This window comes from Meleagris gallopavo, chromosome 14, assembly GCF_000146605.3.
Source record: "Meleagris gallopavo isolate NT-WF06-2002-E0010 breed Aviagen turkey brand Nicholas breeding stock chromosome 14, Turkey_5.1, whole genome shotgun sequence".
Taxonomy (NCBI): domain Eukaryota; kingdom Metazoa; phylum Chordata; class Aves; order Galliformes; family Phasianidae; genus Meleagris; species Meleagris gallopavo.
Window position 1 is genome coordinate 11,023,967 of NC_015024.2, and position 17,484 is coordinate 11,041,450.

At 42.8% G+C, this 17,484-nt stretch overlaps 1 protein-coding gene across 6 annotated transcripts in view; it reads left to right on the forward strand.

Annotated features, from left to right (window-relative positions):
• Positions 1 to 5,519: 5,519 nt before the first annotated feature.
• The window catches only part of SETD5 (SET domain containing 5), a 39,074-nt gene continuing 27,109 nt past the window's right edge, over positions 5,520 to 17,484 (forward strand). For 4 of the 6 annotated variants that reach the window (XR_004161318.1, XR_004161319.1, XR_004161320.1 and 1 more), the window contains exons 1-7: positions 5,520 to 5,694; positions 9,192 to 9,297; positions 10,122 to 10,333; positions 10,655 to 10,713; positions 11,091 to 11,278; positions 12,257 to 12,295; positions 13,817 to 14,059. Coding sequence is in view for 3 of the 6 variants with exons in the window: in XM_010718578.2 (XP_010716880.1) it covers positions 5,624 to 5,694; positions 9,192 to 9,297; positions 10,122 to 10,333; positions 10,655 to 10,713; positions 11,091 to 11,278; positions 12,257 to 12,295; positions 13,817 to 14,059 (918 nt within the window). In the remaining 3 variants the exon portion in view is untranslated. Of the gene's footprint in view, positions 5,695 to 8,057; positions 8,176 to 9,191; positions 9,298 to 10,121; positions 10,334 to 10,654; positions 10,714 to 11,090; positions 11,279 to 12,256; positions 12,296 to 13,816; positions 14,060 to 17,484 lie in introns of those variants that run through there. The other 2 variants (XM_010718579.3, XM_019620145.2) reach the window with 2 other exon arrangements.

The following is a 17,484-nucleotide window of genomic DNA, read 5'->3' on the forward strand; positions in this document are numbered from 1 at the left end:
AATTCTGGGACGGGAGGCTGCAATCCTACTCCTTGGCAACTCGTTTGTGGTCAGCCCGCCACTGGTTGCAGCTTCTGGCCTCTGCTGCCTGCCAGTAAATTCTGCTGATCCTCCTCCTATATTCGGCGACTTCCCGTGGCTGCGGGGACTGGCCGGATTCTCGTGGGAACTGTAATTCCCTCAGCTTGGACTCGATCCTAGTTATTGCCCTTTATTGCTCTCTTTCCCTCTGACCTTGCATGTGGTATAGGATTTTCTCTCAAATCCCTTCATAACACAATTTCAAGGTCTACAGCTCTTTATCTACGAGGGGGGTCCGACAGCCTTTTTAATTTAGGCTGTTTGTCTGCTTACACCACTGAATCGTTCACGTGCTTGCTATTATATTCTCAAGCAACAAAATCTGGAACAAAGAAACCTTCTGGCCTGCTACAGTTAAACCGATGTCACTTACATTATTTAAATTAACCTTATTTTAGCCATAGCCATTTTCTGGCTTTGACAGGCCTCGTAAGTTCACTCTTAAAGAGTAGGACTTGTATGGACAAGGTGTGGCAGGCAGCTGTGGGGCTTTCCGTATTACCATTCCTTGTTGCCTGCTCTGCCCTGTTGCAGGAATTTATTGCCCTTATAACCATATTTTACCTGCTTCTGCTCCTACTCCCCTTGGGGGAGTTCTTGGCGCCAGTGGTGCTCAATGAGACATGGCGGCATTTCCTTCCTGCCAGCCGTTTTGGCAAAGGCTTAGAGGAGACAGTCACAGTAGTCACTGCCACAGCTGGATTCACTGGAGGTTACTTGTCAAGCCCTTACATGCAAAATATCAATTCTGATCTGTTCTGTTTGCATTTTGTTATTTTTCTGTGATACACAGACGTTTGCCTGTTCTGCTTTACCCCGTGGGAAGAGAGAGCACAACCTCAGACTATGGAACCAGCACAGCAATTAGGCCGTGTTCCTCTTGTCATAGTGCTCTTCCCCTGATGCTGGCCCAAATGAGATATTTGTAGAACTGAAAGAGATTTTTTCCCGTTTTCTATATAATTTCTGTGAGGTTTTATGTATAATATACTTTCTTTTCATCATGTATTGCTGTTTCCTCTAAGGGAAGAATAGAAAATAAAAGTATTTTCAGGGGTTCATCTTGAATTCATTTTTGAAAACATTTCAGTATTTGAAGAGTTTGTCATCTTCAGCAATGACTTGGTATGTCATGGGGTGCAGCCAATGTTATTCACTGTTTTAATCACAGAAATGCCATGAAATATTTCTTCTGCCTCTTGAGGTTTTTTTAACTTCTTCACTGTTACCACACAATATATTTTTTTCAGTTTTATTTTGATTATTAACATTTTTGAGGTTCTAGCATTTCATGGAGTCTGCTAGATTTCCAATGCATCTTCTGGTGAAGTTTTCTTAAAACAAAAGACTTGCTCATTTTACAGCCCTTAAAGTCAGGAGGACTTTGCTGTCAAGTTCTCTGCTGCGATGGCCCTTCTCCCTCTGCGCTGAGGTTGTTCTTTTAGAACATCACCTCTGTGCAAAGGCAGACAGGTCTGTGCCCACCAGTGTGGGGCACAGGCAGGTGCCTGGTGTCTGCCTGCCATCTTGTGTAAATCCACCTTCACATTGTTTGGTCACCGCAGGTTGCTGCTACTCTGTAATTTGCTTCCGCCTTTCTAATTTGGTACACGTTTGTTAATAGAATTATCCTTCTGTGTGACTCTTTAACCACTTTCAAATCAGCATAAATTAAACTTTCCAGTAGCGTTTTACGATGGCAGGGAGGTGTTCTGTGAAAACCCAAACAAACCTGGTCTGACACCTCCACCTCAGTGCACTGGGCTGTAAGGAATGCAGTTGGCTTGTCATGCAGAAGGTATTTCTGGAAGCGAAGTCTTGCCTACTGATCCTTTATCTCTTACTACATTTTTCTTCTATTTCTTATCATATAACTTGAAGCCATCAATGATTCCAAAAGAAAAGCACAAACTATTTTTTTTCTTTGTCTGCAGAACAAAGAGGTTTTGCATAACTTCTCGACTGCTGCTTCAGCAACAAAGTTTTGAGGTTATTCATTCTGCTTTCCTGAGGAATCTCCCTGGCCCCAGGTCAGCTGCTGAGAGCACTTGACTATGCATTTTGTAATTTCTTTGATAGTTTAATTTTTTCAGTTGTTCACTGTCATCATCAGCAGTCCCTTAGGGTGTAGTTTGCAGATGAGGTTAACTAATACCGATGTTTTCTGAGCCAGATAAACTGATGGAATCCCATGGATGGATGAAAATTGCCATACAGTATCTTAAACCTGGTTTAAGTGATTTAAATAAAAATATTTTTAGTTTCCAGCTTCTTACTGAGTTGTATCAAAATCAATTTAGCTTGCTTGTACCTCAGTTTTAAATGTAGCTGACGTGACCTGAGCTGAACTGCTTTATCACACTGACTTTAGCTAAGTAGGTGTATTTGTAGACACATGTTGAGATACCTAAGTGAAGCATTGGAAGCTGCTTTAAGTATGGTGGGAATTCTCGGTACGATTTCCTATGTTCTATGGAACAGCCTGACTGATGCGTTAGCCTGTGGGTTCTAAATGCTGTTGGGAGCCACCTGTGAGCTAAAGGCAGTGGTCTTACCTTTTCCCTTGACTCAGGTCTTCTGCAGCACAGCGAATGGGCTCCGGCCTCCCTGGGCTGTTGCATTTTGGCACATCCAACAATTCTGAAGTGTTTGGTGCACGTTAGTGCTTCATTATGGTTCTCCAAATCCCAGAGAATAGGCTGAACTCTGAAATAAACTTATGCATAGGAGCATTTCTTTTTGCACGTTGATAGCAAAATATAAAAGGTGAGAATCTTAAGAAAATGATGATAAATCTTTAACCATTGTACTGAATTTGCCAGTAACCTGATAATCGTAGTGTATATATACGTAACTAGTCATGGATACTTGTGTTGCCCATTACTTTGATTATTATACGTGAGGACTGAGTCCTGTCAGACCCTGCAGGACGGATGGGTTGCAGCCTCCCTCTGTCAGGCAGCTCTCGGGTGATGCATGGTACTCCAGTAATGGTAAATGCTCCTGACAGTGCTTTTGCTTTTGCTTTTTTTTGAAACTGGGATCATCTTCCCTCCCTGCTTAGTGAACCCGGCTAGTGCTCCGAGCAGAGCTAAGCATTTGCTTTGGTAGACTGAGGCACAGTTCAGGTAAAGCAGAAGAAATAGGAGTTAAATGACTTATAGATCTGCCTGTTCTGCCTCTGTGTAGGTGTCTTCATGGAACAGCATGTCTGAACTTCTGGGAATTTGATGCATTTTTTTGAGCTAAATGTCTTAAACTGGCAAAAAGCCTTGATCTGATTCTGTTTGCACTGAAGGTGCTTGCCCTTCTGTATCTGCCATTGACATGAGGTTTGTAGGTGTGCTGGGAAGAACAGGCAGTGCTTGCTGGGATTCAGGTGGACTGCTCTCGTACTTGGGTGTCACCAGGTGACGTGATGTTTGGAAAGAAGACCTTCTCAACGTGGTAACTGAATCACTTAACGTTCATGTTAGATGACCATAGATTTTTCAACAGCAGCCCTTCCGCAGTGCCAGTAATGAGAAAAGTTTCCAGCAGTAAATTTTCTGTGTCTGTTTGATTTGTAACATGGAGGGCAGTGTTTGTGGAAGTGAGCCAATGCAATGCTTCTGCTGTTGCATCCTAAACAGTTTCGAAAATTAAATTTACTGTTAGAGCAGGTGTTACCTAACCTTCGCTTGGCCAGCTCAGATTTATTGCAGTCCTTTCTGTCGATACAGAATGTTACCTGAAATAATGGAATAGCGTATATTTACATTTAGCCAAGGCAGTTGTTTGTGATTTTGGCATGAAGATGGTGAGTCCTTTAGAGTGTGACCTGTTCCAAGTGGAAATCTGGGACCGCAGAGCTGTGGCAGTGGTGTGGGTGAATGCTCATCTCAGATGTTGTGATGGCACTGGGGAGGACCAGGTGTCCTTATACTGGTATGACTGGTTAAGGAGGTAGGAGTGTAGCCTGGGAAAAATATATCTTTAATGTGTTTTTTAAACCAGTTAAGTACTATATACCTATTAAGCCATCAAAATTGCTGTTTCCATTTGATTTTGAAAAGCGTTGTATCCCACAGGAGATAGGTTTGTGCTGTGATCTGAAGTTCATCACATTTACATTAAGATACGGAGCTTTAGGAAAACTTCCAGTGGTGCTGGCGAGAACATACTGCATTTTTTTTTCTCTTAACTGTGTATTTTAGGGGAGAGAGGTTGGGAGGAGTTTGATACTGCATGTACAGGAAACCAGCCAGTGCGGTGGGTGAATGTTTTGATCTCAGCCCCTGTTTTCTGTGCAGACTGATGTTTTGGGTGTTGCCAGAGCAAGTTTCATGAAGACCACACTGTAATCTAGCCTGAAGGTGGTGTGGTCTTGGACAGCACTTGAGATTTGTCTCAGCAATTCATTTTGAATGTTATATTGTCAGAGTTGAAAGTACACAGAAAGCAGCAGCAGCAAACAGCAAGATCTGAGTGCTGGTGGCTGTTGGGCAAGTACTGCTGGGTCAACACAAAAGCAATTGAACTGGAATTCGCCTCATCTAACCTTTTTGTTTGGTATTTCGTGTTTCTCCAATCCCCTCTTTCCCAAAAGTGGGAGTTACTGTTGCACAGAAACTGCATGCTGTTTGTTGGAGGGAGGGTTTCCAATGCAATGTGACCCAGAACTCATCCTTTACCTCTGGAGTGGCACAGTGTCCTGTGAATCTCAAGTCCAGAGACCACACCTGAAACCCTTCGGTCCTGCTGAGTCACAAGTAGGCAGGGGCTGGAATTTGTCCTCGTTACATCTTGCGCTGCTGCCAGCTGGGATGGTCATGGCAAAGGTTGAGGGATCAATAGGGTAAAGAAACCTGTGCGATACTAAGAAGATTTTTAAAAGAGGTTCTGTGTCCTGTAAAAGGAAAGAGTACTGCAACACTGTGAAACTTGTAGCTTTTTCTTAACTTTTAGTCAGTTTTATGTGACTCTGGATTGAAGCAGGAGTCAGGCATTTCAGCAGCAGTTTCTTCTCTGGTGTCAGTGCAGAAATCGCAGTTCTGTCACAAGCGCAAGAAAAGATGAGGCACTCCTGAAAGGGCCTTTTTGTCCTTGTCCTCCTGAAGACTCAAGGACACCTGTCTGTCCCAGGTTTGAGCTGCCTCTGAGCTGTCCTGCTCTGTTTGTTCATCTCCTCACCTCCATGGGAGATCATCGCTTTGGGGCATAACAGGGAATTGCCACTTAGATACTGTTACACACCGTGTCTGAAGCTCGCTGCGTGCCTGTCATGATATCAGGAAGAGATTTCTCCTAGGAATGTGTGTGAAAAAGGAAAATGTAACCCAGAGAAGTGGCCTGCCTTTGAAGACAGAAGGGAAAGGCAGTAGAATGCGCCGCATCTCCTCTTGCAGGGTGACCTGGTGCCTGTAATGGAGGTGCAATGCTTTGTTTCTCCCCATTAGGTTTCCCCATGTCCGTGACGTGTTGGCCGAGGCTCTGCGGCTCCTCTCCGCCCTCGGAGCGGCCAGTCGCTGCCCTCTGGACTCCGTGATCCCCGACGGGCGTCATGAGCATTGCAATCCCTCTGGGAGTCACCACACCAGATACGTCCTACTCCGACATGGCTGCAGGATCGGAGTGAGTGTTACCCACGGAGGAGCAGGGGAGGGTGACTGCGGGCTGCGTGAGAGGTGAATGCAGAGATGGACTCTAAATGTGTAACACAGATGGTACTGTGGAAGTTGGTGCGTTTGCCCCATGACATGGGCATAAGGGGAGTTCTGAGAGCATGAGGCACTCGTCCCTGCTTTTTGTATCTGTTTGGCTGGTCTACGTGCAAGTACAGGCAGTAGTGCATTTGCTGTGCCTATGCTTGATGTTGGCAATGTATAGGCCAGCTACTTTTCAAAAGCTTTTTTACGAGAGGTCAGTATTGGACTCTGCTAGCTCAGGTGCAGCACCAGTGCTTACATGACTGATTTCTGAAGCAGCATGGAGCTTGGCTGGAGATGTGCAACAGCATCAGCCCTGGTGGACACCTTCATGTATGTTGTTTCTATCGCTCAGCACATTCCAAGAAGTGCAGCTTGGTGGTTAGTCCTCGAGGGTTCCCGTCACAGGATTCTGCCTTAATAGAAATCAGGAAAGTTTCAAATCCTGAAAATACTGTGATCTTTTCTTAAAGCCCTTGTCATAGAACGGTGTCAACTCATATGAACACTGTTTTTGCTGGGGAGAAGAGGAAGGGCCCATGTTAATTCTGTGTGCTCCTGTTTTCCTGCATCTTTCTTTGAAGTATGGACTGTAGCATCTATTTTTCTGTGGCATTTTTTTAAAGGCTTTTTGAAGATCTGTTTCTCCCATGCATTAATTACAGGTACCTGCTGTGCAAATACCTGCATGTCAGATTGATCACTGTAGAACAGAATGCTCCTGTTTCTATTAATTTTGAGCTGTAAGAGCAGTTTTAACTGTGAGACTGCTAATGCACTTTCTCATCTGTCCTGGCACTGGCCTCACTAGGCATTCTTTGTGATCCTGCATTCTACCATAAAGTCTGTATTTTTGCAGACTGTTCCAAAGGAGGAGTTGAGCATGTAGTAAGTTGTTATCTGGAGTTGATATCTAATCCTTCACTTTTCAAGACTTAATGTTCAGTGCTGCTTGTCACCATGCATCTCCCACACTTTAAAGACTCAACATCTAGGAATTTTAAAGTAGAAGAGAATGCTAAATAGTTCACTGGTGTGCTATGTGCTTGCTTTCAGAACTGAGTGGGATATACCTATCCGTGTCCCTTGTAATATTTAAATATTAAAAGGCTGTCTATAAACCTTCTGCAAAACATTTTTCCCACTGGTTGTAAAGAATTTGTAGGTCCAACTTTGGGCTAGGCTGGAGTGCTCTGAAAAAACCTTTTCAAGATTTCTGAGTTGACTTCTTTCTCTGTTTTCTAAAAACTGGCAATGTCAGGGCTTTATTCTTCTGGCTTTGCATTCACTGCTGCTTTACTGAAAAGCGTCCCTTGCTGAGTCTGCTCAAAGCTAAGGCTGTCTTCCACTTCTCCTTTGAAATTCTACAAATTTAATGCATGATATCTGTGCTAACCGAGCTTCTTGTCTCTTACAAGGAGTTTCACAGATGTGCACTATGAAGTAAAAGAGAAGGCAAAGAAAAACTAGCTGGTCCTGTCTTAAGGCTGAGCTTTAGCATCCCCCTCTGGCCTCTGATGCAGAGGGGAGGTGAAAGTGCTGAAAGATGTTTGTGTTCAGTGATCTCAGAGGGTGATAAGGCTGTGGAGTACTTTTGCATATTGGAAGTTGTTGAAGCTCTTTAGAGGGTTCCTGATGAGGCAGCAAGGGCCTCAGCATTGTTGCCCCTGGACACCGTTGCACCAACAATCATGAAGTTTTATTGCTAATGACTGTGGCAGCGCTGTTGATATTCCAGGCTGGCTGCAGTTAGCAGTATGAGTGACGTGGGCAGAGGGCAGACCTGCTGTTCGGGCTCTTTTCCTTCTAATATTCAGCTGAAAGTGTAATGAAGTCATGAATGGTTTTAAATGCATAACCTGACCCTTGTTGTGCAGATGCAGCAAGGCTAGATGATGTGCCAAGTTCTACATGCTACCTTTTATTAAGAGCTATCTCTTCTTGGAGATATCACCACCTGTGTCTTCACTTTTGACTACGTAGCTGAGAGTAGCTGTATTAAAAACCAGCCCAGTTTATGGTGTTGTGCATCTAAATCCTGAGCTACAGAAGCGGGGTTTACGTAGGCAAAAGGCCTTCTTGTTTCTGCAGTTCAATAAATCATTGTTCCTTACTACTGAAAAGACAGATCCACCTGACTCCAGAATAAGCCAGAAGCCCAGGAAGTCAGTGCATTAGAGCGTGTACCGGGTTTAGTGGCAGGGTGGGGCAGACTCAGTGCTGCAGAGATTTCAAGAGCTAATAGGAAGTCCAAAGGGCACAGGGGTTAGTGCTCTTGGGTGGTGCCTAAACGCTCCCCCACGCGTGGCCAGTGGCCATTAGTCTCTGAGCACTGCCTGATTCACACTGACAGCGTAAGACCCACTGAGAATCCTGCGAGATCTCATCAGAGCGGCAGAAGTCCAAGGTAAAGTTTTCCTTTCCTGCATTTTTCTTTCCTGCTTGCTCAGCTCCCTGCTGTATTTTTTAAGAGGATTCAGCTGCTGATATGATTCGGTAATATGCTGCTGTATTCTGCTGCTTTTGATCTGTGCAGAGGTTAGCCGATATCCATCTCCTGCTTCGGGGAAGCTCCTAAGAAGCAGTGCATTGCCTTGCTGGTATTCTGTCCATAGCCTCATTATCTAATATTCCCTGCATTGAATTGCAGCTGTCCCTTCTCTTAGCAGGGTTTCTGCAGCTTTCTGCAAAGGATATACCTTTCATTTTGAGCAGTTTTTTTCACCACCATGTGGTGAAATAGTGCACTGTACCTCAGCAGCAAATTTCTTATTCAGCACATTGCACACCGTTTTGCTGTATGGAAAGAACAGGGAGTATCTGATTGGAGTGTGGCTGCTGTCTGTCCAGGTCATGAATTCAGTTGCCCCTTTGTAGCAGTAATCTTCAGCTCCCAGTGGATGCTGTCAGGACAGCTGCAGGTTTCATGCAGACATTATTGTGGGACATTGGACTCTGCTAACAATTAGTATCAGAGAGAAACAAGTGCAGATGAAGGAGAGCTGCTTAGCTGCTGTTTGAAGTAAGCTGTTACAGAGGTAACATGGCAATACTATTCAGTGCCTTTGAGACTAAACTGGCTGAGTTCAGATGTGAATGCTGAACTATACCCAACTTCCTCAACTATAAGGAAATAGAGCTTCTTACACGTTTCTTAATTGTTACTATTTCTTAAACTTCTCAGACTGAGGCAGGTTTTATGTAAGACGAGTTATCCAGGGTGGCCCTTACTGAGCTGCTTCCCTCTGTTGAAAGCAGGTTCATCCTGTACAACTTCGGCACGCATAGTGCCTGGTGAAGCACATAATACACCTTTATTTCATGAAGTTTCCTCATTCATGTGGTGAATAGAAAAGAGCTGTGAATAACTGGCGCTCAAAATGATGTTCTATTGATGGGTTTTACTTCTGGCCCTTTCTGCAGCCCAGAGTCTGTGGAAGCTAGTCCAGCTGTCAGTGAGAAGAATGTGTACTCCAGCCACGGCTATGGGGCCACCCAGAAACACAGCTATCGCGGGCTGCCTTACGCAGTGAGTACTCTCTCTGCAGTGAACCAGCTCTTTACTGTCTGCTTCGCTCTTTTTTCCTTGTTGCATAGCTTTGCCTGTTCAGCCTTAGAAGTTTTGGCTTTCTTTGTGAGGGAACACTGAGTTACAGCTGAGTTGTGCCATACATTTTGCATTTCTGTGTTTATTATTTGTGAAGACTTGCATACGTTATAGCAAGTTTTATTAGCATTCTAGGTGACATTTTTTTTAAACTGAATGAAGTGTGACTGTATATGAATATGAAGTATTTTCCTGGCAGTAATTCTGTGCCCTCTTTGGTTCATTGTACATTATTTGTGCTGTTTAAACTACACAGGTTTTCATATTGATAATTTATGAGAAATAAGGAGCAGTAAGAAAGAGTGGGAACATGGTTTGAACATGGATTGAACAGGATGTCATAGCATCTTTGAGGTTGAAAGGGGTCTTTTGAGATCACGTAGCCTAACCCCGCCCTTGCTCAGGCAGAGCATATTGCCCAGAACTGCGTCCAGTAGAGTTTGAGCATCTCAACTAACAGACTTCACGGCATCTCTGGGCAACATGTTCCAGTGTTTGACCACAGATGTCATCTCAGATTGACAGTTAATGATGAAATAGTTTAGTTGCTTGTATAGATTCTGAATTTTATTCACTGATGAATGTAATTCATGAAGAAAACCATTCACCTCTTTCAGAGCTTTACCTCCTTGGTAGATTGAGGAATTCAGATTACTTAACAACGGGTGTAAAACAATAATAACCTGGGAAGTTTCCAGACATCATATCTTCACATTAAAAGTAGTACTGCCAATACTCATTTTCAGGATCATAATTATGGAGCCCCTCCTCCTCCAACGCCACCAGCCTCTCCTCCTGTCCAGACCATTATACCTCGTGCAGAACTGAACGGCTTGCACTCACCCGATGAGGAGAACTCCGGGGACAGTGAGAGCTCCTCAGAAGGAGAATCAATTCCCACTTGGTGCCACTGCAGTGTTTCTCAAGATGGTTTCCTCCTCAAGTGTGAGAAGTGCAGGTAAGCTTTGGTGCAGTGCAGATCTTGACTGCTCTTTGTGCTGAGTTCTCAAGCCAAACTCTTTTCTTGTTTGGGCTTTGGGACGGACTTCCTTTTGCTAACTGGAGCGTTCTTTCCAGTGCTTTACCTAGTATTGACCCTCCTCCTTTGCGTTGTCAGCCTGACAAGTGTTGGTGGCACCAGGAGTGGAGATGAGGATGTTAAATCGATGTTCTTATCATCCTGGGCCCCACTGAGGGCACGCATCTTGTGACATCCTGTTGAATTTCAAGTGACTTTACTCCTACAAACCAGCTTCAATTGTGCATTCTCGTTTGGCAGAGGAATGAGCAGGGGGAAGGTGATCAGACTCCGCCGCCGGAAGCAGGACAACGTGTCAGGTAAATGAGTTTGTAATTCTGACAATAGTGACTTTTGCTTTCCTTCTACAAGACCTTTGTCTTTTGGCTGATGTAATCATCTAATTGTGATCGACACCTGCTAACGTTCTTTTCCTACCAACTGCTGGGATTTTTCTTCACCTCAGTTAGTTCGTGGGGCAATCAGATAATCTTATGAACTAAAATGTATGTTCATCAGTGCTATTCTGTATCAGAAACCCCGTTCTCAACTTGAGAGGAAAAACTGGAATGGTATAGTTTTCATGGGGAAGAACCGTGTAGAACTATTGAGTCATCTTGATGGAAGTGGTTGTAAGGTTGAGCTGCTCTCTGTGGGATGAATTATAAGGTTGCTAATGAAGCACTCCTCTCTGTAGGTGGGGACAGCAGTGCAACTGAGAGCTGGGATGAAGAACTATCTCCCTCTACAGTGCTGTACACAGCTACGCAGCACACCCCTACAAGCATCACGCTGACTGTCAACCGCGTCCGCAGAACCAAACCGAAGAAGAGGAAGAGGAGCACAGAGAAAGCTCGCACTGCTCCAAAGGCCAAAAAGATCAAGGTATGTGGAATGAGACGAGCTTGCTCTAGTTCCTATCACACGCTACGTGGAATATTTTTGAGAGCAGATTGTGAGCTTGTCAATAGACAAGCTTTTGTCTTCTCAGGAATTGCTCTTTCTGTTGTAGTAATATGACTCCTTTTATTTGTGACCTCCTAGAGTGTGTGGCTGTTTAGAATTACCTTACTCCAACTCCACCCTCATTTCCCAACACTGTCCATTCATGTTCAGAGATTGAACTCTCATATTTTCCCTTCTGCTCTATTAGGATTAGCTCTTGGAGTCTGCTTATGCCAAAAAAGCAGTCTATGAATGGAATGAAAAATGAAGTGAATGTGGCCTTTTTTAGCAGATTACGTTATACTGGGCTGCAGTGCTTCTTGGCACTGTTCTTCAGAGACAGAGATGGTGTATGTGTGGAGAACTATGTAGGTAGCAACAAAGATGTACTGAGGGATGACTTTACTGACATTTGTGAGGGTTTGGTGACTGAAAAAATTGGAATGGAAATATGCGTTCTTTCTGATCATCTACTAGTGTTACCTGATTTTCCTCAAGTTTAGGGTTCCCTTGAAGTTGTTCTGGTAGGCAGTGATTAAATAAAAGAATGGGGACATGCGTCACATATGAGTATGTTGTGGTGTATGAACTGGTTTGATTCTGTTGTTGACCCTTTCTTCTGTCAGAGCAAATGAGTTCAATCAGAACAGTATGGCTTTTGATTCTGAGATTTTATACTAAGCATGAAGCAGGACTTTTCAGCTCAGAAGTCTTGGCTGACAAGACTTGCGCTGGATTTACATGGCAGAATCTCCTGATGAATATCCATTGCTTCTTCTGTAGGTCTTTCTGTATTTCTTGTCATCTGTTGTTAAGAGTTGATCTCTTGCGTAAAATCTGCCATTCTGAAGCACTAGTTCTGAGGAAAGGTTATAAAATACTTCTTTCTTCTCTTCTCTCTCCTTGTTCCGGGGGCAGGCTTTTCGAGAGGGCTCACGAAAGTCATTGAGAATGAAGGTGAGTGGAACTGAGAAGCATCTGTGATAATACTCTTGTTGTTGTTGTTTGGTTGGTTTTTTACCCTCTAATTTTGTGCCTCTCATTGTTTGTCTGGGGAATTTTGGACTGGTATCTATGTCAAAATAATCCCAAGCCTTTCCACACACTGCAAGCAGGCCTGCTCAAAAGGGTATCCCATGAATAACCCCTTGAACCTGGCTTTTGCTTCAGATGGCTCATCACTTCTGTAAGTTAGTATCATCCTGTTCCAAGAGATAAGACTGATTCGTGACACCTTTGAATGAGGTGTTTAAGATGCAGAACTGGTTGTGGCTGCTCTCTTGTGAGGTCACTTATCATTTGATTGCATCAAGTTAAGTGTTGGTGTCCCTAGCAGTGTTGCCTTTTTTCTCTCCACATCCTCTTACCTGGGGTGGATGGAATGGTATATTTATCTCTTTTTTGGCAATACTAATAGGTTTGATTATACAATATAAAGCATATTTGACCAAAAAAAAAAGGTACAGGAAGGAAACTTAGAACTAAATATCCCTACATACACAGAAGTTACCTTGAAGTTCCCTCAGATTCCAGTACTGTAACTGGGGGAGACTCCAAGCAGTTGACTCGGAGGAAATGGGGAGACTCTGTGGTGTGTCTGCCTAGGTGCGTACTTGTCTCCATAGCACTCGAGTGCCTGGAGAGGGTAAAAATATGTGCGATTTTTATGCTTTTAGTATGTATGATGAAAATGATCATTTTTCAGTGGTTCTGGTTACTGATATTTCAATATGTCATACAGTCTTGGTCCTAAAAGCCAGTTAAGTTTTTTACCTCTGGAATATTATTCATTGATTATTCCAATTATTGTCAAGTAAAGAATGAAGCTTTTTTTTTTTTTTTTCTACCAGCTTCTTTTCATCTCCTCCCTTACAAGATGATATAAATGGATTACCTGATTTTACCCTCTCTTCCTTACACTGCTTAGGACTTGCAGTTTTAACATTCTGGGTATTATCTTGTGCAGTACATTCAGTTTCTTGAAACCTTGGTGACCATTTAGCCAGAAGGTTTTTTGGAAGTATTTTGGGATCAGTCAGTGCAAAGACTGAGATACAATCAGCATCATCTAGCATTATGTTGGCTGTGAGTGGGTTGACTATAAGACAAGCTTGCATGAGATTTACTTGCATTTGTGTGTTCTGTTCCTTTGCTTTTTTAATCTGCATAATTATTTTTTTCCAAAGTGACTTAAAAAGAATTCTGGCCAAATGCTGGCTTAATTTTCTTGTATGTAACAGTGCCAGATACCCATTCTCAAGAGGCCTTAGTCTGACACACAGTTCTTTATAGATTCCTGAGTGCACTGTTGAAGAATATTTTTGAAGAATGGAGATTCTGAAAAAGGTGTCATCATAACAATGCTTTCTTAACTTGGAGTATATATGCCTTTTTTGTAGTCTATTCATATACTCAGAGCACTGTGGATAGGTTTTTCCCATTGTTTGCTAGTCATTCACCTGTTGCTCTTTGGTGCAGAATTCCCCTTCTGAAGCACACGCCTTGGATGAAAACACAGCTGAAGGGTGGGAGAATCGAATACGACTCTGGACAGATCAGTATGAAGAAGCCTTTACTAACCAGTACAGCGCTGATGTACAAAACCTGTTGGAGCGTCATCTGAACTCTAATAAAGAATACGTGGGCAAAACTGCTATGCTAGACACAATCAACAAAACAGAGTTGGCCTGCAATAATACCGTTATTGGGTCCCAAATGCAGGTAAGAACTCACATGACAAAAGAAGTGGGGTGGGTGAGATCTTCTGGATGTGGGTGTTGGGGGAGCAGGAACGTAGCTGGTCGCAGGCAGGACATGGCTCCTTCTTTGAGTATAGGTTCAAGAACACTTGTATTCAGCATTATAAAATTGGGGCCTTTTGTACAGTTCTGCATAGGATTCACTGGTATTTTACTGTAGGTACTTCTGATGACCGAATGACCGAACTGGGCAGAACCAGGTCTCTCGCTTCCTAGAAATAGGAAGCTTCCTGCCTTCTAGCTGAGATTTTGTGGTTTTTTTCTTTCTGATTGATATTGTGTGTGAAACTATTTTAAAGAAGCCTTTCAACATTACTTCAGACTTTTTGAATGATTACTTGGACTCTGATAACTTTTAAATACCACATGATTACAATTGATTTTAGGGAACTGTCTGTACCTAATTCTGTCCCTTCTGAGATATGCAGTGGTTAGTGTCTTGCCAGCTTTGTGAAATGCATGTAGACAAGGAGAAATCATGAAAGGATGTTTGTGTTGTGTCTACTCACTCCTTCACTGTTCTGAGCTGATGTTTCATCTGGTTCATGAGTTGTTGAACGGAGAGGAGCATTCCCACTCAGTTCAGGTGTTGTGGGGTTTCCTTGTTTGGAAGAATTGAAGATAGGTGGAACTGAAAAACAGATATGGGGCACCTCTCCTTTAGAAGGGGAGCACAGTCAGAAACCTGAATATCAGGAATATGTTTGTGCTTGAATCATTCTTGTTTATATCAGGTGACTCACCTCTCTGTGAAGTTCGTGTGTTCCCTCCCAACTTTCCCTCTGCTTTCAGGTAGGTGAAGCACACCAGGCAGAGCACAGATATTGCCAGTAAGAGAGAGTGCAAAACAGGGACTTTAGACTCCTTCCTTCCACTCTTGCCTCTAGATCTACAGTAATAAAACATAGGAGGAGGAGGGAATAACCTTTCTGTATGGCTGTGTGAGTGGCCTTTCTAAGTGGAACAACTGTGAAAAAATATAGGGAGGGAAATGTTCTGCTTTTCTTGAAGATGTAATATTTTCTGAGTCTTACATGTAGTTTTCTAACTCATTCACATTAACTTTAGGAGAAGATCTGAAATAAATAGTAAAGCATATGCTATTTTCTTTTTGTCACCTTCACAGCGTATAGCAGGACAGATGGTTATAAAAGAGCACCATACATAAGAGTGCTTGTTCTTGCCATGCTTTCTTGCGCTTTCCTTCCCCTATACAGGTGTAGATTTTCTCACAGGGAAGAGTGACCTGCATTCCAAATCAGAAGGTTCCAAACGGAATCTATCACAAAGAAACAAAAAGATTAAGTTGCAAGTCTTCATAGTGGGCTGCAGTTACTCTAAACAAGCTGTAAGTAGGTAGCTTTCATTCCAAATGCTGGCAAAGTACAAAGCGAATTGATATCTGTGGTATCTCTTGGATACTGAGGAAGGCTGTCCTGGGCTGCCACTTGTCAGCCCTTCTGTCCTTGTTTTCCCTGCTTAGCAGATGGCTGCAAAGTGTTGTGAGGATGCTAGCTGGCACTGGTGTGAAGTGACCAGCCAGGAATATGAGGTCTCTCATCCTGTGCTTTATGTCTTTTGTCGACTTACTTGTCTCATCTCTGTTAGGTAAACTGAGAAGGTTTCTCAGTTTGCATCACCTGCCATTTCACTGAATATCATTACTGGACGCGAAAATAGCTTTTCTGGATGATGAGAAAATAGGTACTTCAAAATGGGTAAAAATATGCAAATACTGCTCTACTTGGCCATGAAGACTCTCAAGCATGTAGAAAGGAATAAAAATAAAATGTCATATATGTCCTGTGTGCTCTTACAGTTGATTAGCTTGGGTAAACAGTGATGTGAGTGTAGTCTGTGTATTCTTCCAAGGGGAAAAAAAAAAGACGGGGGGAGGGAAATGGTGACCTAAAAGCTTCTCCAAACTAGGATGAGTTGGAAGATGTGGGTTAAGAAGTTTCACCCGGGATATGAGATTTTGATCATTGGGACGGTCTGAATAAGCCAGTTCTCAACCATCCAAATGATGCAAAGGAGAGCTTCTGAAAACCTGAAGCTGCTTGGTACCAGGAATAAAAACAACTAGATGGCCAGATGCCTGACAATTTGAAAGCAGTGAAGCGCTTTTCTGCTTTCTATTGCCAGAGCAAACCCAGGGTCATTATTTGCCCTTTGTTGCCTCTGATAATTGCTGACTTGAGCTCAAACCCCTGATTGATTTCACAAGCTAAAGTGAAGAGCCTTTATAAAATAAAGCCACCGAGTATTATGCAGATGTTGCTCTGCAAAAATATCAGAACAGTTTTGTCTGATTACCAGTCAGCAATCCCTGATTCCCTGGCCTATGACGTACGTAAAATCATTTGTTCTTTTCACACATGAAAGCATGGCAGCTAATCCTCTTCATATTTCTAAATTCAGAGAATGAAAAACAAGCTGAGCTAGGATCTTACAGAAATGCTGAGATCATTCCTGTTGTACCAAACTGAGATAATTGTGAAGCTTTACAGATGCACTGATACTCTCTCCTCCATGGGTTTTCTTTTCCTTCCACCATCTCACTTCATCCTACTGGTGTTCCACAAGCTGTTTTCGAAAATGAGGTAAAGAGTAATGCAAAGCAGTCATGGACCAAAGGCAGGAATGAAGACCGCCAGATAATAATTCACATTTCTGAAAGATATAAAGAACAAACTATAGAATTGTGGAATAATTAAGGTTGGAAGGAAACACAGAAGCTCAGCTGGTGTATTCCTCCTGCATATAGAGCCTGTTTAAATAAGGAGCTGATTGTAACAGAAAATAGGTGACCACAGAATACTACTGTTCTCGGGAAAGGAAGGCATCTTATCTTAGAGTTGACTCGTGTCAAGGGATTGTTGATCAGAAATCAGGGCTAGCAGTGTGACTGCTTGGTCCTAAAATAGTTTACTGGGTTTCCTAATGCCAGTTTAATGGGTTTCTCTGGAATTGGGAAATGATCGGTGCACTCTAGGCAGGATTCAAGATGACACTGCAAGGCTTTTTATAGTCTCTCTAATCCGTACATTCAGGTTTTTCCAATTGTCTGCAGATATATTGGTATGAAAATATTTGCAAGAGTTGTGCCCTGTAGGCATGATAAACATAGCACTGGATATATCTCTACAAGGAGATCTGGAATAGCAAGGCCATTATTCCCATCTACATAGATTTCAAATGAATATTTTTTATAAAGCTATTTTTATCCTGGAGACCTGAGTGAGAGAAGTCTACTAATAGATATATTAATACTTTATTGGCTGATCCAAGATTTGTAGTGTAATGTCATATTAAAACAATGAAAGCCTCCTTCTTCCCAAAGAGATTTATTCAAAACACATGTAAGATTGCTTAAAAAAAAAAAAA